Below are 24,179 nucleotides of genomic sequence, written 5' to 3' on the forward strand. Positions count from 1 at the left end.
CAGGATTAAGACACAAATGTTAATGGAAGATAAGGAAACTATACCACCTATCCCTTATAGAAGATTTGTGCACTAACTAATATGAGCCCTGGAAGATCAAGCCAGTAGAAGAGAGAAGATCTATCCCTGCTTTATACTTTGAATCATTTATTTGTGAAAGTCATAACTTTCAAAGTTTTATTATTTCTTAGGTCTTCATGGAAGTTCAGGGAAATTAACTGGATCTACTTCTAGTCTAAATAAGCTCAGTGTTCAGAGTTCAGGGAATCGCAGATCTCAGTCATCTTCCCTGCTGGATATGGGAAACATGTCTGCCTCTGATCTCGATGTTGCCGACAGGACCAAATTTGATAAGGTAAACTAAAATAACAAGTGTTTCTTAGACATTAACATTAGTTTTCTTTTCTAACAGCAGTTTGTGGTTGCTCTAAGTGTGTTCAAAGATTTGGGTTCTTCTGGTTCTCTTAAGCATTAACCATGTCTTACTTTCCAACTGAATCGAATCTGGAAAAAAAAAAAAAAACTAATCAAAGGACAAGTAAAATGTGAATTATCAATGAAATGGCATAAAAGTTTTATTAAAATTTGTTATAAATCATAAAATGCTTGTATCTCAAGTCTAAGGTGTTTGGGCATCTAGAAAGTAAGAGGAAATAAAAGCTTTTGTGATGCTGGCCTTTCTCTGTACTAAATTAAATAAGTTTTTTTATTTGCTTGTTTTTGAAATGGAGTCTTGCTCTGTCACCCAGGCTGGAATGTGGTGGCACAGTCTCAGCTCACTGCAACCTCCGCCTTCTGGGTTCAAGCAGTTCTCCTGCCTCCCTCCCAAGAAGTTGGGATTACAGGTGCCTGCCACCACACCCAGCTAATTTTTGTATTTTTAGTGGAGATGGGGTTTCACCATGTTGGCCAGGCTGGGTTCAAACTCCTGAGCTCAAGTGATCTGCCCGCTTTGGCCTCCCAAAGTGCTGGGATTACAGGCATGAGCCATCATGCCTGGCCATAAATAAGTTTTAAAAGTTGATCTTTGTGCTCCTCTTTCCAGATGTGAAGTGAATAACTGTGAGTTTTATTTTAGGTATATTTTGTGGCCCTGTTATACCTTGCTAATACCATTGTCCTGTTGATCTCGGAAGAGTTTGTTTTTGGGATTCCATTGAGATTATAAATTCATAGATTAGTGAGATTATGGATCCATGGTCTGTGCAGAAAAGAAAATTTAACGTGAAGCGTTATTTTAAGCATTTGGTGCAGTTCTTTCGTTACAGGATCACTTTGGTTTTCTTCAGATCTTTGAACAGGTACTAAGTGAACTGGAGCCCCTATGTCTGGCAGAACAGGATTTCATAAGTAAATTTTTCAAACTACAGCAACATCAAAGTATGCCTGGAACTATGGTATGGCTCACAATGTATTTTGGCTAGTATTTATGATCTGTAACATAATTAGCTTAATTAATATGTGGTCACAATTTTATTATCAGAAGAGAAAAGGAAAGAATTTATCATGTAAGGATTTTTTTATGATATAAGGATTTAGGATGTAAGGAATTTTTGTAATACCACAAGATAATAAAAACAGTGACAGATGAAGTTTGGGCATCTAATTTAATATTTTAGAATATTACAAGCCTAAATATTCTCTAAATTAGTGGGGGAAGGAATGTCTGAGTTTACTTTGCAAAGAACATTATTTAAAAGGCTATTTTAACATTTTAGTAGTCATCAAGACAAATATAATGTTTTAAAATGATGTTTGAGTGTATACACTATAGTATACCAAATAACAATAATGATAAATAAAAGAAAATGAGGCCTCAGATCTGCCTTCCTTGTGGCTTTGTTACTAACTAGCCATGAGATCTTAAGCCAGTTATTCGATCCCCAGCTTTCCTCTTCTGTAAAGTAGATATCATAGTGCCTATTCAGCATGCCTTTCTGGTAGCGTACATATAAGAGAATAAGATGAGAGAGTTTCTTGAGTATTTTGAAGAACTTAAAAACAGTGCAAATAAAGTTTTTTAAATTACCATCTCAAAATTGTATGCCACAGACAACCAACTTATAAAAGCAGTGATAAAATAAATGAGAAATGGATTATGATAAATAGTTTAGAGTGTTCATTGTTACGGTAGTAATGGTGGCAAATTTGTTTATTTGTTGGCTTCTGTAAGAATTTTTTATAGCATTTTTTTAATGCTGAAGTTTTATTAGAATAAATGATGAGATTTCCTTAATTTTTTAAATTCTCTTTTGAAAGTTGTGTTTGGACGTTTTCTATTTTTGTGGTGGTTGTTGTCAAACTGCCCCCATTCCCACACCTTGCGTTCAGCTTCCTGTACCTCCCTACTTCCCCTCAGGTGCACACACAAATACAACTTCTCACCCCACAAAAGTTCTTGGATAAAACCTAAGAAGAGTATCTCATGAACATTCTTAAACAGCATACTAAATTATATAGCTAGCTTTATCATAATGCTACCTTTAAAAATGATTATTTTTCATAATGTATTCTTTCCTAGGAATTTTAAGACTGAGCAGGCTTTTGCTATATAAATACTAGTCAAATTGTTGGTCTTTTATTATGTAAAGTGCCTGAATAATTTTTGCAGGCTGAAGCAGAGGACCTGGATGGAGGAACATTATCACGGCAACATAATTGTGGCACACCACTGCCTGTTTCATCTGAGTATGTCTTTGTTACTATCTGTTGTTTATTTTGGAAAAAATAAACTTTAAAACATGGAGTGCTGCTCATTGAGGGGTCTAGATGTTTCTCAGTAGCCTAACAGCACTCACAGCACCACCATGTGTGTCCATTGTCTTACCAAACGTTTTACTGATTTAAAATCAGTCTTATTCTTATTTTATGGCTCTTCAACTCTTCCTTGCTCCAGGACTTACAGAAGATGAAGTCAGTCTGTTGTTTGCTGGTAGGGGGAAGCCTTTAATTGTAGTGTATTTCTTAGAAATCACAAAGCACATTTCATGACCCAGCTTTACAACTTAAAGCTAATTCAAATGATAAAACCCAACGTCAGTAAAATATTTTTATATCAAAAACTACTATAATCATATTTAGACATTTTTATTTGTTTGTTGTTGTTGTTGTTGTTTTCTGAGACGGAGTCTCCCTCTGTTGCCCAGGCTGGAATGCAATGGCACCATCTCAGCTCACTGCAACTGCACTCCACCTCCCGGGTTCAAGCGATTCTCCTGACTCAGCCTCCCAAGTAGCTGGGATGACAGACATGCACCACCACGTCTGGCTAATTTTTGTACTTTTGGTAGAGACAGGGTTTCACCATTGTTGGCCAGGCTGGTCTCGAACTCCTGACCTCAGGTGACCTGCGCACCTTGGCCTCTCAAAGTGCTGGGATTACAGGCGTTGAGCCACCACGCCTGGCTATTTAGACATTTTTAGTTGAAATTTAATTATGGTATTTTTGTCCTTTTGTATATACCCAGTGGATTGAAGTTAAAGGTGAATTCACCTGAAGCTTATTATAACTTTATACTTCTTGTCTGTTTTCTGAACAGGAAAGATATGATCCGCCAAATGATGATTAAAATATTTCGCTGCATTGAGCCAGAGCTGAACAACCTAATTGCATTAGGAGACAAAATTGATAGCTTTAACTCTCTTTATATGCTAGTCAAAATGAGTCATCATGTGTGGACTGCACAAAATGTGGACCCTGCTTCTTTCCTAAGTACTACATTGGGAAATGTTTTGGTGACTGTCAAAAGGAACTTTGACAAATGCATTGTAAGTTTTCTTTTTTAAAAAAATACCTTAGCATCCTAGTCATTGCAAAATATAGGTAAATGTATTTAAATCGAGGGATTTCCAGGTTTCTGTTGGGGAATCTGTTGTTTATGTCCCTCAAAGCAGGGCATGGCAACAATCTACATGAACAGAGTTAGTTGGGTGGCACTATGCCAGCTAGTTTCCATTCCACACTGTGAATCTTGGCAAGTTCTGGAGGAGGTGGCACAGTGGCACCAGTTGCTTAAGAGATCCACTGGAGGCCAGACGCAGTGGCTCACACCTGTAATGCCAGCACTTTGGAAGGCCGAGGTGGGCAGATCACCTGAGGTCAGGAGTTCGAGACCAGCCTGGTGAACATGGCGAAACTCTATCTCTACTAAAAATACAAAAATTAGCCAGGCGTGGTAGCACATGCCTATAATCCCAGCTACTCAGGAGACTGAGGCAGGAAAATTGCTTGAACCTTGTTGCAGTGAGCCGAGATTGCACCAGTGCTCTCCAGCCTGGGTGACAAGAGTGAAGACTGTGTCAAAAAAAAAAAAAAAAAAAAAATCCACCGAATCACTGACATCTCAGTTTATTAGTCAATCACCATTGTTTTAATGAAACAGTTGAAACTATCACTTGGGTTTATTGTTACTGTTCTTCTTTTAATACATTCTAATAAGAAAACTAATTTGATTATTTTAATTGTTTATTTTAATAGTTTAGTAGCTTTAATAATTGTATTTTAAGAATAAATTGTTAAAACTGAGCAATTATCATTTTCCTAATAGAAAAAAATCTAACAACTTTCTTACTATCTGTTACTTTTTTTTTTTTTTTGAGATGGAGTCTTGTTCTTGTTGCCCAGGCTGGAGTGCAACAGTGCAATCTCGCCTCACCGAAACCTCCGCCTCCCGGGTTCAAGCGATTCTCCTGCCTCAGCCTCCCGAGTAGCTGGGATTGCAGGCATGCGCCACCACGCCTGGCTAGTTTTGTATTTTTAGTAGAGATGGGGTTTCTCCATGTTGGTCAGGCCGGTCTGAAACTCCCAACCTCAGGTGATCCGCCCGCCTCAGCCTCCCAAAGTGCTGGGATTACAGGCAAGAGACACCGGCCATCTATCCGTTACATTTTTTACACTTGTATGTATGAATTGGGCTGGGCCAGGTTAAAAAATGCTTCACGAACACTTCTCAAGGCATGGCACTAGAGAAGGTAATCTAGACAAAGATGTAAATTCACATTTTCTCATAAGTTGCATATATATATATAAAGGACATAGGTTTGCCACTAAGAAGAGGGTGGTTTCTTCTGCCTGTCATCCTTCTGTATATCTTATTTTAATTCTTATTTTAATAATATCTTATTTTTGATAAGATCTTATCTCTCATTTATGAACACTGGTCATAAGATCAATAGACAGCATTTATAAATGAGTGCTTACTGTGTACCAGGCACAAGTCTGGACACTTTGCACACACTATGTCATCTAATCTTAAACCTAGCCCCTCAATAAGGTAGATTGTTTGAGAGGTGAAGTTACTTTCCCCAGGTCCACAGTTAAAAAATATGGGTCTTGTATTCAAACCCAGACAGTCTGGTTCTAGTACCTGCAATCTTACTACTACCTTTCCTATTGCATCCGTTTTTCACCTCAGTTACCAATACCGATGAAGTAGAACATTAGTACAGATAATATGAAATAGCTGACTATACTCATAGGGTTTTCTTATACTAATGTCAGAAGCCTAGAGATAATTATTTTTCTAATCCATATGTCATATGGTTTTCGAGTTATACTCCCCAAATCTCAACCCAATGAAATGTTAGGTAGAAGCTGAAATAATACAAAAGTATTTGGCAGTGTAATCCTTCCTACTGAGTAGATTTAGATCCCTTCAGAATCATAGAACCATAATTGAATCCGTGGATCGTTTTGAACCTAGGATTCTGTCTGCATGAAACATTTCTTCCGCATTTTGTCGTATCATGCACAAGCAGTTTGTGGGACTAAGGCTAAGTGACTAATAAATATATGGAAAACTAAATAATGCAAATCCATATGGAAATGCCTATCCTCCCTCTTTGTTTCTGTACTCTGAAAATAGAGAGTTTGTCTATCCAGACAGAAATTTTAGACTGTTGAAAATTGGAAATGACTGTGGTTCTGAAACTTGACCATGTGGCCGCCAACCAGAAGTTACCCGGAGGGATCCTATAGGTGCTCTGGAATCTTGTCTCCTGTAACCTAAAATCAGTAATTGCCTTGTACTCATCTTTCATAAATGGTAGAAATGTGTGTTGACTGTTTTTACTTTGTACAGAGACTTGAAGTTCACAGCCTTGATTGTATTTTGTTTTGTTTCATTTTATTTTTGAGACAGTCTTGCTCTGTCGCCCAGGCTGGAGTGCGGTGGCACAGTCTTGGCTCACTGCAACCTCTGCCTCCCAGGTTCAAGCAATTCTCATTCCTCAGCCTCCCAAGTAGCTGGGATTACAGGCATGCACCACCCCACCCCACTAATTTCTTTTTGTATTTTTTGTAGAGACGAAAATGGCCAGGCTGGTCTTGAACTCTTGGCCTCAAGCAATCCACCCACCTTGGTCTCCCAAAGTGCTGGGATTACAGGCATGAGCCACCGTCCCCAGCTTATAGTTGGTTTTAAATAATCTGTATTATTTTGATTTTCTTAAATTTACTGTAAAATGGTTTTATTATCTATAGAATTAGTTTTTCTTAGTTATCCTTGTTGTGATTCATCTTCAATTAGTAAGCATCCAAAGTGTTCTAGGTACCACGTAATATCCTGCCTCTATGATATCTATGTATATATCTATATCTCCATCTATATATTTTGTTATGATTATATGTAGTTTTAAAGTTGCTTGGTTATTTATCTCCCTTGCTCTCTGCCTAACTTTAGAGTAACCAAATAAGGCAAATGGAAGAAGTAAAGATCTCAAAGAAGAGTAAAGTCGGAATTCTTCCATTTGTTGCTGAATTTGAAGAATTTGCTGGACTTGCAGAATCAATCTTCAAAAATGCTGAGCGTCGTGGAGACCTAGATAAAGCATACACCAAACTTATCAGAGGAGTGTTTGTTAATGGTAAGCTTTTGTTATGTTCTATTGTTTTTATTTCTGGTAACTAAGAAGTCGGGAACAGATAGGTTCATTATTTTGTATATCTTATAGTTTTTTTTAGGTTTTCCAACATTAAAGATTTCTTGAATTTGAAAAATAAAACCTATTCGTATTCATTATGAACCACTTACATTTTAGGGTTTATGTGGGCTTATGACTATGCAAAATTGAAAATCTTTTTTTTTTTTTTTTTTAAGATGGGCCTCACTCTGTCGCCCAGGCTGGAGTGCGGTGGCATGATCTTGGCTCACTGCAACCTCCACCTCCCAGGCTCAAACGATCCTCCTACCTCACCCTCCCAAGTAGCTGGGACTACAAGTGCACCCCACCACGCCCTGCTAATTTTTTGTAGAAAATCATTTTTTAAACACAAGAACATGACCTTCCAGATTACATTTGCATTTTAACAAGTGGTCTTCTAGAGAGGATGGGCTGTGATGTGTGTGTAACCTTAAGGAAATCAATTCACTTATTTAGGCCTCAGTTTTTCATATCTATTATACAAGGAAATTAGTACTAAAATAAAAGAGAAATTAGTGCTGAAATGCTGTAATTTGCTTTCTTCCTGTGTCAGATCCCACAATTAAGTTACAGAAAAGTCTGGACATGTCATTTCATCTGAAATAAATTATCTGATTGCATATATTCAGGAATTGTAAAAGCTAAAAAATTGATAGAAAATGGAATCATCTCACCAATTGTTGCCCAGGTTGGAGTGCAGTGGCATAATCTCGGCTCACTGCAACCTTCACCTCCCAAGTTCAAGCAATTCTCCTGCCTCAGTCTCCTAAGTAGCTGGGATTATAGGCAGGCATCATCACCTGGCTAATTTTTGTATTTTTAATAGAGACGGGGTTTCACCATGTTGGCCAGACTTGTCTCAAACTCTTGACCTCAAGTGATCTGCCCACCTTGGCCTCCGAAAGTGCTGGGATTACAGGCATGAGCCACCGTATCCAGCCTTGATTTTTTCTTTTAAAATTCAAAGTAGCTTTGCTTTATCTGATTCTAAAGTAATGTGGCTAGGAACAGTGGCCCACACCTGTAATTGCAGCACTTTGGAAGGACCAGTTGGGGGATCACTTGAGCCCAGGAGTTCAAGACCAGCCTGGGCATCATAGTGAGGCCTTGTCTCTACAAAAAAATTTTTAAAAATTTGCCAGACATGGTGGTGTGTCCCTGAGTTTCAGCTACACAGGAGGCTGAGGCAGGAGAATCATTTGAGCTCAGGAGGTCAAGGCTGCAGTGAGCCTTGTTCATGCTACTGCACTCTAGCCTGGATGACAAAGCCAGACCCTGTCTTAAAAATAAATAATAAATGAATGAATGAATTCATTATTCATTCTTTATAAATGAATGAATTCATTTATAAAGAAACTAAAAGTTATAAAACTTAAGAACAGAGAGATATTCCTTTAATTGGATAAAAAATCGATCTCAGGCCTAAAGCTTACATGATACTTAACTGCAACAGTAGAGACATTCCCTCTGAAATCAATTTAAAGCAGAAATATTGTTAGATCCTTTATTATTTAGCCTTGTTATTGAAGTGCTAGCCAGTACAAGACCTGAAACATAAATAACTATTTATCCCCAAAAATCAGCAAATAGAATTTTCAAATCAAGAAGAAAGTAAAGATCATTTTTAATCTTATTGTACAGAGATAATGTTAAATTTTTATTCTTCCAAACTTTTAAATTCCCTGTCCCTGTCTTCTATATATGGGCATATTGTGTGTGTGTGTTTTCTTTAATATAAAAGTGTTATCATACCTGACACACTATTTTCGAAGCTGCTGAACTCTATATAATCTTAGTATCTTTCTTTGTCAGTTAATATAGATAAACATAATCATTTTTAACGATTGTATAGTCATCCATATGTCATTATCCATTTACCAAATCTTCTATTAATAAACATTTAGGATTTTTTTAGTTTATATATCTTTGTATACTTGTCAAATAATTTCTTTAGGGTAAATTACTAGAAATGGAATTACTGGGTCAAAGGGTTTATGTATCTCAAGTCTCTTCCCAAATTGTGATACAGAAAGCTTATGTCAGTCTAGTGCTATGAGCAGTTGCATTACAGCTGTACCAATGCTCGGTATTACTAGGTATTACCAATTTTTTTTATTCTTTGTCAACCTGATAGGCTATACATTATCTCACTATTTTATTTTGCATTTCATTGATTTTGTGTATGGTGTCTTTACATGAATTTTCAAATTTTATGTCCAATTTATTCATCTTTCCCCCTTAACAGTCTTCTAAATTTTGGGCCATTCTTAGCAAGGTCACACTATCACAAAATTATTATTTTTCAATTAGTTATATTTTCTTTAGTACTTACGATTGTATTAATTTGTTTGCTTTTTACATTTTAAATTATTTAGCAATTTAGAATTTGGCTGCAAGATGTAAAGTAGGAACCTAAATTTCATATATTAAAATGGTCCAGCCGGTTGTCCTAACACATTTTGAATAATTCATCATTTCTCCATTGATTTGAAAAGCTACTTTTATTATATACTGAATTTCCATATACACGTGGGACTGTTTTAGGATGACTTTTTATTATGATTAGGTAGACCTGAAGACTCCCATTACAATATATTTTATTAAGTCCAGAAATGTGCTTAATTCTTAAACTTACAAATGAAAAAAAATTAATCATATAAATGTTTATAGCTAAATATGGTCATACTCAGAGATGTTATTTTATTTTTTCTGTTTCGGTTTTAGTGGAGAAAGTAGCAAATGAAAGCCAGAAGACCCCCAGGGATGTGGTTATGATGGAAAACTTTCACCATATTTTTGCAACTCTTTCTCGATTGAAAATCTCATGTCTAGAAGCAGAAAAAAAAGAAGCCAAACAAAAATACACAGATCACCTTCAGTCTTATGTCATTTACTCTTTAGGACAACCTCTTGAAAAACTAAATGTAAATATATTTTCATTCAGTATTTTTCCTACTTTTGAACCTATACACGTAAGTTTGCATATGAATAACCTGCAGACATTTATCTTAAATTTTCTCATGTGTTGGTGCAAAGGGGACTCAGTTATTGAAGCTGCCAGCGTGCCAGACACTGCTAGATGCTATATATTTTATTTCTTCTTTCTGTACATTATTTTTATACATTATTTATCTACTATATTTTAATGATAATTTTACTAATATTATTCTATTACTTATGCATTATTTCTTTTAATTCTTATAAACAATGATGTGTAAGCTAAGATAATATTATCCCCATTTCACAAATGAAGAAACTGAAAGTAAAAAAACTTGCCCGACATCATAATAGCTTATAAATTACAAAGCTGGGGGATGAACCTAGATTAGGCTTTGCCGTTACTCTTTCCCATTTCTTACCTTATAAATGACCAAGTTTACAATGTCTAGGTGGAAATTTCAAAAATATTATCAAGATAAAAGAAAAACCAAAAATTGCTTTCTACATTGCCTTTTACTTTTCTTTCCCTTCTTTTTCTTTCCTTACTTGAGTCATTTCCCAGAGTAAGTCTGTTAATTAAAGTTAAGGAATGATGATTTTAGGGAACTTTACAACATAGTGAAAGCTTAAATGAACCTTTTAAACTAACTGTCTACAATATAGTTACCTTTTATAAGTTCTTAACTTGAAGTTAAAGTAAAATAGTGCGGTGACTCACACCTGTAATCCCAGCACTTTGGGAGGCCAAGGCAGGCGGATCACGAGGTCAGAAGATCGAGACCATCCTGGCTAACAAGGTGAAACCCCGTCTCTACTAAAAATATTTAAAAAATTAACTGGGCGTGGTGGCACGCGCCTGTAGTCCTAGCTACTCGGGAGGCTGAGGCAGGAGAATCACTTGAACCCAGGAGGCGGTGGTTGCAATGAGTGGAGATCACACCACTGTGCTCCAGCCTGGGCGACAGAGCGAGACTCAGTCTCAAAACAAAACAAAACAAAAGAATATGTATCTGCTGTCAACAATTCAAAGAAATACTTGAAAGACATTTAATCAAATGCAGAACTACTTGCTTATAAAACTTAAGAACAGACAAATACTCCTTTAATTGGATAAAAGATCTATCTCAGGCCTAAAGCTTACATGATACTTAACTGCAACAGTAAAGACATTCCCTCTGAAATCAATTTAAAGCAGAAATATTGTTAGATCCTTTATTATTTAGCATTGTTGTTGAAGCGCTAGCCAGTTCAACAAGACCTGAAACATAAATGAGAGATATGGAAGAGAGAGACAAGATTATCACTGCCTGTATATGATATGTTGAAATTACTGGTGTTGATCAAGTGACAGAATTTAAAGCAAATACACTGAAAAACCATGTATTTCCTGTCTACCAATTAAGAGCTTATATAAAAACAAAATTTTTAAAGCACTAAGAATAACTTATCAAAGAATGATAATTTAATGAATAAATAATCACTAAGAAAATTTTAGAAAAAAGTAATGAAAGGGAATGGGGTTTGTCAGCATTAATTCTTTGTATCGTGCTCAAATACAGTTATGCCAGTCAATAAAAGTATATATATAAAAGAAGACCTGGGAATAATATTTATAATAATATAACAGAGTCAGTATATTTAATATAAAAGATCTTACTAAAATCAATAAGAAAAGCACTAAGACCCCAATTTATAAAGGGGGCAAGGGGCTGAATCACTACTAAATATATGAAAGCAGGTTAACCTTATTTATAGCCAAAGAATTATAAAATAAAACGACAAACTTTTTCCACTCTGGCAACTATTGTTTTAAATTGTCATTAATGCTTACTTTGGTATAGTGAAGTAGCAACCTCATACACTGTTGACAGAAATATAAATTGGTTGAGCTTTCCTAGGAAGCAGTTTGTATATATACTGAAGAATCTTTCAAATACTTAAAGTTATGCTCTTCAATAGAGTAATTATAGTCCTGGAAATTTAATCAGTAAGGTGGGTAAATACTTATATACAAAAAAAGTTTATGACAAATATATTTATAGTAGATTTTCTAAAGTCTCACTAGATTTGCCAAGTCCAAAAAAAGAAGAGGGAGAGGGATGTTAAATATCTAGTACTAGAGGAATGAATAATAATTGTGGTTCAGTCATTGTATGAGATGTTATGCAGCGATTAAAATTTATATTTAGGAAAAAACAATATTAAATGTAAAGTGTGACATGAAATTTTAATCTCATGTATGTATTCACACATCAAAAGATTAGAAGGAACTCTACAGTATTAACAATGCTCATCTCAGAAGTGTGTTAATAGGTGATTGTTATTTTATTGTTTATACTTTCACACACTGATTTTTGCATGGTGATTATACACTACTTTGTAATCAGATTTTTTTTTAATGTAAATAATAATGAAAGCAGATCTTAGCCATTGTTTCTTTTCATTTCCTTGAAGCATTTCTTTGAAGGTGTTGAAGCTCGTGTGGCACAGGGCATAAGGGAGGAGGAAGTAAGTTACCAACTTGCATTTAACAAACAAGAACTTCGTAAAGTCATTAAGGAGTACCCTGGAAAGGAAGTAAAAAAAGGTCTAGATAACCTCTACAAGAAAGTTGATAAACATTTATGTGAAGAAGAGAACTTACTTCAGGTATGCTTAGTTCTTTTGACCATCTGACTTGAAGATCCATACATATACTGCTTTTCTTTAAATATTTTTCTAGAAATGCTACAGATCTAGAGCAGGAAGAGAGTTCCATTAGAGTACAGACCAGATTAATGAATTGTGAGGAAGAAAGGAATACTGTTTATATAAGCATATATGGCTATTTCTGCTTATTTCGTATTTCTACTTTATTATGGTGAGGCATTAAGTTTGTTTTTCTTTGGTTGGTTGGTTGGTTGAGTGGTTGGAATTAGAAATGGGTTCATAATCTGGCTCCAGATTAAGCTGTGTGACTTTGGGAAGTTACTTAACCTCTCTGAGCCTTAGTTTCCTTATTTGAAAAGTGGAAACAATACCTCTCTTGTATAGTAGCCACTGTATTGGGCAACATAGCAAGACCTTGTCTCTACTAAAAATTAAAAAAATTAGCTGGGCATGGTGGCACGTGCCTGTAGTCCCAGCTACTCGGGAAGCTGAGGCAGGTGGATCACTTGAGCCCAGGAGATTGAGGCTCCAGTGAACTATGATCCTACCACTGCACTCCGGCCTAGACAACAGAGTGAGGCCATGTCTCAAAAAAAAAAAAAAGAAGAAAGAAAGAAAATCAGCTTAGAGAGGTGGAGTAATAGGACCAAGTTCCCATAACTAATGGGTAGTGGAGCCAGATTTAAAGCCCAAATGAGGCCATTATTCTTTATAAACCATATTGAAGGCCCAGATATGAGTGAGAGTAATTCTGATTTCAACATCATGGAAGACTTCCTGAGAGATATTGCATTGTTTGTTTTAACCTCTGAAAGTCAGATGTACTTGAACAGGCAAAGTGGGGATGGAGGGAGTAGCATTCTAGAAAGAAATAATATGGGCTAAACGATGAAAAGTAAAAAGCATTAACACTGCTTAGGGAATAGCAATTGATCTTAAGTTGGCAGGAATTTAGGATTTATGAGATTTAAGATTTACAAGAAAAAATCTTGGAAGAATACATTCCCTCAGCTGTCAAATAGGGAAGATGATCATAATACCCACCCTCACCAGGTCATCATGAGACTTAATACTATAATATATTCATAAAGTGCTTTGTACTGTGCTGATAAAGAGTAAGCTTCAATTAATGTAATCTATTTAAGCCATTATGTCAATGTGTGTATCACATTGTGTCTTGGTAGTTGTCTACATATTAGCCTCCACTGTTAGATTGTAAATCACATGATTGCAGATAATGGGTCTGACTCATTTTGCTGTCCTCCAAGGCATCAAGCAATGTTTTGCATCAACAATTTTAGATAAAGAAAATTTTAAATGTTACAGGAAATGAAATTAAAGCATTACATTTTATGTAATCACTAGTCTTAGTTCTATACATAATTGTGCATATCCACATCTGTGTTGCATATTGGAGTATATAAGATAATAGCTAAAATGTCATGAGTGCTTACTTGTGTCAAACACAGTTCTAAGCACTTTATGTACATTTCTTATTTAATTCACAGCATTATGAGGAAGGTCTTATTATTATCTTGGTTTATAGATGAGGAACTTGAGGCATAGAGCAGTGATGTCATATACCGAAGGTCACAAATCTTGTAGGTAAAAGTGACTAGGATTCTGGTTCCAGAATGCATGTTCTTAGCTACTATACTACCCAAATTCTTAGAATATGCCTTGGCATTATTTCTGCATACTAGATTACATATTATTTCCATTCATAGCCTAATGACTTTTTTTTTTAAATAATAGGTGGTGTGGCACTCCATGCAAGATGAATTTATACGCCAGTATAAGCACTTTGAAGGTTTGATAGCTCGCTGTTATCCTGGATCTGGTGTTACAATGGAATTCACTATTCAGGACATTCTGGATTATTGTTCCAGCATTGCACAGTCCCACTAAACCTTGTGAAAGAAGAAAAGATAACTGAATGAAGCATTTGAGTATACCAGACACTATACCAGAATACCAAGCAACTGTTTTGAGAACCCAGACTTAAAATTTTATGTATTATTAAATGTTAGATAAATGGGTAGTACCATACTACAAATATTTAAATGCAAAATTACCAACCTATATAGCAGTTTTATTTGCCCTATAGGTTGCATACTAACTTAAGCATTCATGTCATCATAAAATGCCTTTAGCATTTCTCAATGACTGGATGGGAAATTTTCCTTTATTGCCTAGCTGCTTGTGTTTGAGTGGTTGTCCTATGAGCAATGCATTTGGAGTTCTTCAGCTTTCCCTACTTCTCTGTTGCTTGCTAATCATGTAACTACTAAAATACTGTACAAAATTGTTTTTTCACACTAACAAATGTGTATGTGGAGAAGAGGGCTCATGTGATGATCATTCGTGAACTTAGATTTTTGAGAATTATGTGACTGTAGTAATAAATGTGAAATAAATTTTCAAAAAAGTTGACATTTGATAATATTTTTAGGTCTATTATATGCTGTCTTCTGTATTAAAGCAAGTTCTTACAAAATCCATGTATAAAAATTAATTGCAAGTTTATATACCACAAAACACTTAAAGTTTAATAATAAGTAAAGTAAGCTGGGTGCAGTGGCTCATGCCTGTAATTCCAGCACTCTAGGAGGCCAAGGAGGGAGGACTGATTGAGGCCAGAAATTTGAGACTAGCCTGGGCAACACAGTGAGACCCTGTCTCCATAGAAACACAATTTTTTGTGGTGGCACATGCCTATAATCTAAGCCACTTGAGAAGCTGAGGCAGGAGGATTGCTCCAGCCCAAGAGTTTGAGTGAGTTGTGATTGTGCCACTGTACTCCATCCTGGGCAACATAGCAAGACACTCTCACTTAAAAAAATAATAATAAAAGAAAAATAATAATATTGAAGATGTTTAGTATTTAGGACTAACTCTAACAAAAGATGTGCTATATCCTGAATTGTGGCCCTACTAACATTTTATGTTGATGCCCTAACCCCCCATGTGGCTATATTGGAGATAGGGTCTTTAAGGAGATGATTAAGTTTAAATGAGGTCAGAAGAGTGGGAACCCTGATCCAATAGACTCAATGCCCTTGTAAGGAGAGGAAGAGACAGCAGAGCTCACTCTCCCTCTGCCATGGGAGGGCACAATGAGAAGGCAGCTGTCTGCAAACCAGGAAGAGAGCCCTCACCAGAACCTGACCATGCTGGCACCGTGATCTCAGACTTCCAGCCTCCAAAACTGAGAAAATAAATTGGCAGCCCAAGCTAATACGAGATGTATAAGACATTTATGGAGAAATTATAACTACTGAAAGATACTAAAGAAGAACAAAATAAGAAGTATTTAATGTTTCCAGATAAGAACACACATACTAAAGTAGAAATGGCAGTCCTTTTTTTTTTTTTTTTTTTTTTGAGGGAGGATCTCTCAGCTCTGTTACCCAGGCTGGAGTGCAGTGGTGTGATGATAGCTCACAGCAGCCTCTATCTCCTGGGCTCAAGTGATCCTCCCACCTCAGCCTCCCAAGTAGCTGAGACTACAGATGTGCACCCCCACATCTGGCTAATTTTATTTTCTGTAGGAATGGGGTCTCACTGTGTTGCTCAGGCTGATCTCAAACTCCTGGGTTCAAGTGAGCCTTCTGCTTCAGCCTCCCAAGTAGCTGAGACTACAGATGTGCACCATCACATCTGGCTAATTTTATTTTTTGTAGAAATGGGGTCTCACTATGTTGCTCAGGCTGATCTCAAACTCCTGTGTTAAAGTGATCCTTCTGCCTCAGCCTCCCAAAGCACTAGGATTACAGGTGTGAGGCACTGCACCAGCTGGCAGTTACTTTCAAGTTTAAAGATTCAGCACAGTTCCAGTCAAAATCACAACTGTCTTTGCTTGGTTTTGTTTCTGTAGGACTTGACAAGCTGATTCTAAAATTTATATGAAAGATCAGAAGACTAACAGCCAATACTCCCCTTGGAAGCTGGAAGGAGTTTCCTTATCAAGAATTATAATTAAAGCAGCATTTTATTGGTACGAAGATAAATAAGTAGACCAGTGGAACGAAACTGAGAGCCCAGAAACAGAACCATAAAAATATGGACTCTTTATTACCCGTGTGGCATGGCAAGTCAGTGGGGAAACGATAGACTTGGAATAAATGGCACTGAGACATTTGGTAGTCCGTAAGAGAAAAGGTGAAAATACAACACCTGTCTCACACCACACACAAAATGAATTCCACTTGGACTGAATACCTAAATGTGAAAGGCAAAAACTATAGAACTTTTCAAAGACAGTGTAAGAAAATATCTTTTTTGCCTCGACAGAGAAGGATTTTGTTTAAAAAGACACAGAATTGCAAATTGGAAAAAGTTAATAGATTTGACTATATTAAAAATAAGAACTTAACGGTCTTTTGATGAAAGTGAAATAACAATCCACAAATTGAGAGAATATAACTGCAACGTGTCACAAAACAATCAGCATCCAAAGCCTATTTTTAAGCTCCCAAAAATCAGTTTAAAAAAAAAAAAAATAGAACAAAAAAACCCAAAAAACTTAAAAAGGCATTTCACAGACGAAGGAAACAGAATGGCTAATAAACATATGAAGTGTTCACCTTTATTTGTTATCAAGGAAATGTGAATTCAAAAGGATGTGGAGCCATCAAAACAAATGCTTCTACAATCACTTAAACCATCTGACATTATCTAGTAAAGATGCGTGTCACCTGTGACTCAGTAATTCCAGTCTTAGGTGTGTGCCCCAAAGGAATAGATCTCAAAATCCTGTATGTCTCTGCCAGGTACTCTCCCCTTCCTTTCCTGCTTTACACATTAGAATAACCTATGTGCTTCTAAATACATGTGCCTGGGCCCCACCTCCAGACATTACATTTCCATTGGTCCAGAGTGGAGCCCAAGCATCTGTGGTTTTTAAAAGCTTCCCACTAATTCTGGTACTCTAAGGATTGAGAACCACTGCCACAAAGAAACTCATGTATTATGAATTAATATTAGGTTGGTGCAAAAGTCATTGCCATTAAAAGTAATGGCAAAAACTGCAATTACTTTTGCACCAAACTAATACAAAGTCTAATGAAAGTTCCCATCACTACTTTGGTTTGTTATAACAAAAAAGTGCAAATAACCCGTATGTCCATAATAGTAGAATGGATAGATTGAGGTATATATTCATTCAATAGAATACCAATACAGTAGTGAAAATGAAAGTAAATTTCTGCTATACAAACAATGTACATTAATGACAGGAAAATAATGTCAGATGAAAAAAGTAAATCACAAAACACATGCAGTATGATCCTATTAATACAAAAGTTCAAAAACCTTTAAGATTAAATAATATGTGGTTTGGAATTACAAATGTAAAACTAAAGAAAAGAGAATGATAAAATTCTGGAGTGATTGGAGGAGCAGGAAAGGAAGGGGATGGTGTCTGGCAGGAACATACAGGATTTTAAAGGGATATTAGAATATTCTTAAACTGGACAGTGCATACACAGATTTTTTGTATCCTGACACTTTGTATCCTACATATAGTTTATAATTTTTTTTTTTTTGAGACAGGGTCTTGCTCTGTCGCCCAAGCTGGAGTACAGTGGCATGATCACGACTTGCTGCAGCCTCAACCTCCTGGGCCCAAGCAATCCTCCCACCTCAGCCTCCCAAGTAGCTGTGACTACAGGTGCATGCCACCATGCCCTGCTAATTTTTTTTTTTTTTTTTTTTTTTTTTAAAGAAGGGGTTTTGCTATGTTGCCCAAGCTGGTCTCAGACTCCTGGCCTGAAGCAATCTGCCCACCTCAGCCTCCCAAAGTGTTGGGATTACAGGCGTGAGCCATCATGCCCAGTCATAAATCTTATTTTATATCAATTCAACACTTGATTTAAATATTTAAAATCAAATTCATATATGTGGATATGCATATATCTTTACTGATAGATAATGAAACCTAGATATTTATAGATAAGATCTAGGGCCAAAGGAGATTTTAGTGCCTTGATCAAGGTCCAAGCCAGGTATTAACAGAGCTGATATTCCACACAACACCAAACTCCCTCTCAAAGTGCCAAACATTTCCTTTTCTTTATTGATATCAGGGATGACACAGATATAAACATGTATCACCTCTAAGGACAAAACACTGTCTGGTATCTTCATTAGCAGGCAATGGTTAATTTTAATGAGGTGATATCGCTCTTACTTAAAAGGTGGTGGGTAACTCCTGTCAGTTACAGTTTTATAAACCTCAAAGATCTATACTATTATTTGCTAGAAGTGATAACAAGAGAGGAACACAGAACTTTTAAACAAACTGTTGAAAATCATAACTTAGAGAATATTTGTAAATGAGAAAGTACTAAGAAAGTAAAAATAGCTTTTCCAGGAAAGTTAAATGTATAATATCAATGGTGTCAAAGAAAGATTATTAATTCTCATGGCTATCTGCTTTGGGATCCTCTACTTCAATGTTTCTCATTGTATTTATTGAACAACTGGGAATCTTGTTGAAATGCATATTCTGATTCAATAGGTTTTACGTGGCCCAAGATTCTGCATTTCTTACAAACTCCCAAGTAGCATCAATGCTGCTGTTCCCTAGCCCCTGCAGTTTGAGTTGCAAAGCTTTGAAGTGTAAAGTTACATCATTTGTGCCTCTGAATGACACTAGGCACCAAGGATATATATATCCTTCATATATATGATATATATGAATTCTATGATATATAGATCCTTCATATATATGATATATATGAATTCTATGATATATAGATCCTTCATATATATGATATATATGAATTCTATGATATATAGATCCTTCATATATATGATATATATGAATTCTATGATATATAGATCCTTCATATATATGATATATATGAATTATATGATATATAGATCCTTCATATATATGATATATATGAATTATATGATATATAGATCCTTCATATATATGATATATATGAATTATATGATATATAGATCCTTCATATATATGATATATATGAATTCTATGTTATATAGATCCTTCATATATATGATATATATGAATTCTATGATATATAGATCCTTCATATATATGATATATATGAATTCTATGATATATAGATCCTTCATATATATGATATATATGAATTCTATGATATATAGATCCTTCATATATATGATATATATGAATTCTATGATATATAGATCCTTCATATATATGATATATATGAATTCTATGATATATAGATCCTTCATATATATGATATATATGAATTCTATGATATATAGATCCTTCATATATATGATATATATGAATTCTATGATATAGATCCTTCATATATATGATATATATGAATTCTATGATATAGATCCTTCATATATGATATATATGAATTCTATGATATATAGATCCTTCATATATGATATATATGAATTCTATGATAGATATCCTTCATATATGATATATATGAATTCTATGATAGATATCCTTCATATATATGATATATATGAATTCTATGATATAGATATCCTTCATATATATGATATATATGAATCCTATGATATAGATATCCTTCATATATATGATATATGAATTATGATATATACTTCATATATATGATATATGAATTATATGATATATATCCTTCATACATATGATATATATGAATGATATGATATATATCCTTCATACATATGATATATATGAATTATATGATATATATGATATATATCTTCATATATATGAGATATATGATATATATGATATATATCTCATATGTGATATATATGATATGTATCTTCATATATATGATATATATGATATATATCTTCATATATATGATATATATGATATATATCTCATATATATGATATATATGATATATATATCATATATATGATATATATGATATATATCTTCATATGTACGATATATATATATGAAGGAATACTAGTCAGCCATAAAAAGGAATGAATTAACAGCATTTGCAGTGACCTGGATGAGATTGGAGACTATTATTCTGAGTGAAGTAACTCAGGAATGGAAAACAAGACATTGTATGTTCTCACTGATATGTGGGAGTTAAGCTATGAGGATGCAAAGGCATAAGAATGATACAATGGACTTTGGGGACTTGGGTGGAAGGGGGAGGTGCGAGGGATAAAAGACTAAAAGCATGGTGCAATGCATACTGCTCGGGCGATGGATACACCAAAATCTCACAAATCACCAGTAAAGAACTTATTCATGTAATCAGACACCACCTCTACCCCAATAACTTATGGAAAATTTTTTAAAAAGAGAGAGAGGATGGGGGAAGAAAGTCAAAAGGCAGCAGGATAGATGAAACAGGGAAGAGGAATATATTAATATAGATGGAGAAAGTGTTATAGGACCAATAGGCTCATATGCCTGCTGCAGTAACAGACCAATTACACAGAGAGAGCAGAGATGCCACACACAGTTTAATGACTGTAGGTGTCTGGGCACGTGATTCACGCCTGTAATTTCCACATTTTGGGAGGCCAAGGTGGGAGGATTGCTTGAGCCCAGGAGTTTGAGACCAGCTTGGACAACATGGTGAGACTCCATCTCTAGAAAGTTTTCTTTTAAATTAGCTGGGTATGGTGGTAGGCACCTATAGTCCTGGCTACTAGGGAGGCTGAGGCAGGAGGATCACTTGAGCCCAGGAGTTTGAGGCTGCAGTGAACTGTGATTGCACCACTGCATTCCAGCCTGAGTGACAGAGCAAAAAATATCCTGTCTCTATTTTTTTAAAATTAATTAATTATTGCAGGTGCCGAGCAAGAAGATGTGAGGAGACCCTCAAATCCATCTCCCAGAGAATTTCCAGGCTGGAATTTTTAAGGGGATCATGGAGAGTGAGGGGTTGGAAAATTGGGGTCGGACAAGGAGGATGGATCCATCAGGATGTGAAAACTACATTCTTTGGTGAGTCAACTCCTCATGAGGGGCCTTCAGATCAGCTGAGTCAGTAGTGTGATCAGTGTGCGGGACCTGAAGGACTATTTCCAAGGGAAGACTAACATTTCACAATGTGAAAGTTGTTATCTATAGAGCAGTTAAGGAAAATGGTAATCCAGGGTCTACGTGATTCTAGGACACTAGGCACCAAACAACCGTGAAGAAGCAGGCCAGAGAGCAAGCTGACCTCATGGTTAATGCTGAATATGCTGCAAACTTGGTTTATTTTCCTTTCTCCCCTCTCCTTCCCTGGTTAATTTTATAAAGTTTACAGGGCAGTGTCAAAAGGGAGTTCTAGGAGGCAATGGAGAATACAATAAGCAAGACAAAGCAACAGCAGTCTGTGAGCATATTGCTTGCCCAATGATCTTGTGAGAATGGCTTCTCTGTGTTCAGCATCTCAGTCAGCTTCACATGCGTATCTGGATCTCATACAAGATGATGGGTCTTTCTAGAAGTTACATATTTTGCCTAATTGGCTGGAAGAGAGGGTAGTGAAGAAGTTAAATTGAAGGCATATGTTCTGATCTGAATTTTATACTTTATCTCCATTTAATTTTAAACAGCTTTTCCTGTCATCCTTTAATTTAAATTATGTTGCCCCATAATTCCCGCCTAAGGGCCTATTCTTTTCCTTCGTGGCATTTACCTGAATTTGAAATATATTTATTTGTCTCTTTATTTCTTCGGTATCTTGCCTCCCACACTTAGACTGCAAGGTTTATAATTTGGATCAAGACTGTTCTGTTTACTAGTATCTATCTAGCACATGTAAGTACTTAATAAATATTACATTTTGGGGGCTTGGGGGATTTTGTTTTGAGGCAAGTTCTTGCTGTGTTTCCCAGACTGGAGTGCAGTAGCACAATCATGGCTCGCTGCAGCTTCAACCTCCTGGTCTCAAGCAATCCTCCCACCTCAGCCTCCTGAGTAGCTGGGACTACAGATGCACCACCACCACACGTGGCAATTTTTAACAATTTTTTGTAGAGATGAGGTCTCACCATGTTGCCCAGGCTAGTCTTGAACTCCTGGCCACAGGAGATCCTCACACCTCAGCCTCTCAAAGTGCTGGGATGACAGGCATAAGCCACAGCACCCAGCCTACTGACAGGCATAAGCTGTAGCACCTAGCCTAAATATTAAGTTTAAAAAGACAAAAAGTGAGCTGGGTGCCGTGGCTCACGCCTGTAAGCCCAACACTTTGGGTGGCTGAGGTGGGTGGATCGCTTTGAGCTCAGAAGTTTAAGACCAACTCGGGCAACATAGCAAAACCCCATATCTACAAAAAATACAAAAATTATGGCTCATGCCTGTAGTCACAACTACTCAGGAGGCTAAGGTGAGAGGATCACTTCAGCCTGGGAGGTAGAGGTTGCAGTGAGCCAAAATGGCACCACTGCACTACAGCCTGGGCGACAGAGCAGGACCCTCTCTCAGAAAAAAAAAAAAAAAAAAAAAGACAAAAAGTGAACAGGTCATTGTTAATTCATGGAAAGATGAAATGGCAACTCCTATTTCTTTATACTGCCTTCAGTGTCTGAAGTACAGCCATACTCTCCAACGTCAGTTCCAGTTGGGTGGAGGCTCTGCTCGCTTTGTTCCCTGCTTGAGCCCAGTGCCTAATATGCTGCCTTAATTCAAGAGCTCAGTAACTAGATGTTGAAGACATATTCATGCTAGGGTCTGAGTGAAGGAGTTGTTATCAGGAAGTTGGCCCACAAAGTAAAGAAAATTGTGCTCTGCCTCTAATTCTTACTTCACACAGCATTCAATACAGGATCTTGCACACACTGCAGTATCAATTCAACCTATGCCTGTGGATTGAATTAAGTTCATGAAGGGAACTAAGTGAACGTTATCACCTGTAGAATTTAGACATGCTCTCTTTGGGAAGAGGATTTTCTAGATCTACTTCTGTAAGGCCCTCTGCTAGACACTGTGGGCTGTGGGGACTGCCTACTCTGCCTTACTAATAGAACGCTGCCTTTTTTTAAGTCTTGTTCTGTCACCCAGGCTGGAGTGCAGTGGCACTATCTCAGCTCACTGCAACCTCCGCCTCCTGGAGAACTCTGCTTTTTATAAGGCAGGAACATGCCCAGACTAAAGTGAAGAATCAAAATTGGCACAAAGCATTGGATCCCGGTCTGCTGCATATTAAAATCACTGGGAAAATGTTTAAAAATACTGATATCTGCAACCCACTTCAGCCAAATAAGAATCTCTGACGGAGAGCAGTGGCTCGCCCTGTAATCCCAACATTTTAGGAAGCTAAGGCAGGAAGATCATTTGAGCCCAAGAGTTCAAGACCAGCCTAGGCAACATACTGGAAACTTGTCTCTACAAAAAATAAAAAAGAATTAGCTGGATGTGGTGGTGCACACCTACAATCCCAGCTACTTAAGAGGCTGAGGTGGAGGATCGGTTGAGCCCAGGACACGAAGGCCACAGTGAGCTGTGATCATGCCACTGCATTCCAACCTGGGTGACAGAGTGAGACCCTGTCTCAATCAATCAATCAATCAATACATACATACATACATACTACCTCAGGATTTTCCTAAACATAGTAATCATACTTTAAAATCTTGTTATTCAAAAATTACACTTTAGAATCTCCACATACAACTCAAAGTATGAGACCTATAACTGCATAGTGATTTGTCTTTTTTTTTTTCCTAGAAGCATTCTATGAAAGGCAAAAGAATAT

General features: G+C 36.3%; 2 protein-coding genes across 12 annotated transcripts in view; both read left to right on the top strand.

The window, feature by feature from the left end:
• EXOC1 (exocyst complex component 1) overlaps window positions 1–15,832 on the top strand; it is a 52,347-nt gene extending 36,515 nt beyond the window's left edge. For 3 of the 11 annotated variants that reach the window (XM_058434426.1, XM_032151445.2, XM_058434411.1), the window contains 8 exons: window positions 192–355; window positions 1,290–1,397; window positions 2,612–2,688; window positions 3,540–3,768; window positions 6,681–6,864; window positions 9,646–9,845; window positions 12,316–12,510; window positions 14,266–15,832. In XM_058434426.1, coding sequence (XP_058290409.1) covers window positions 192–355; window positions 1,290–1,397; window positions 2,612–2,688; window positions 3,540–3,768; window positions 6,681–6,864; window positions 9,646–9,845; window positions 12,316–12,510; window positions 14,266–14,418 — 1,310 coding nt within the window. In that variant the 3' untranslated portion in view covers window positions 14,419–15,832. The remainder of the gene's footprint in view (window positions 1–191; window positions 356–1,289; window positions 1,398–2,611; window positions 2,689–3,539; window positions 3,769–6,680; window positions 6,865–9,645; window positions 9,846–12,315; window positions 12,511–14,265) is intronic. The other 8 variants (XM_032151453.2, XM_032151456.2, XM_032151447.2 and 5 more) reach the window with 5 other exon arrangements.
• Window positions 15,833–15,875: 43 nt separating this feature from the next.
• The window catches only part of CEP135 (centrosomal protein 135), a 129,941-nt gene continuing 121,637 nt past the window's right edge, over window positions 15,876–24,179 (top strand). Inside the window, exons 1-2 of the mRNA XM_058434399.1 lie at window positions 15,876–16,507; window positions 21,282–21,436. The gene's annotated coding sequence lies outside the window, so the exon portion shown is untranslated. The remainder of the gene's footprint in view (window positions 16,508–21,281; window positions 21,437–24,179) is intronic.

The sequence above is a fragment of the Hylobates moloch genome, unplaced genomic scaffold (assembly GCF_009828535.3).
Source record: "Hylobates moloch isolate HMO894 unplaced genomic scaffold, HMol_V3 SCAFFOLD_2, whole genome shotgun sequence".
In the NCBI taxonomy this organism is placed as follows: domain Eukaryota; kingdom Metazoa; phylum Chordata; class Mammalia; order Primates; family Hylobatidae; genus Hylobates; species Hylobates moloch.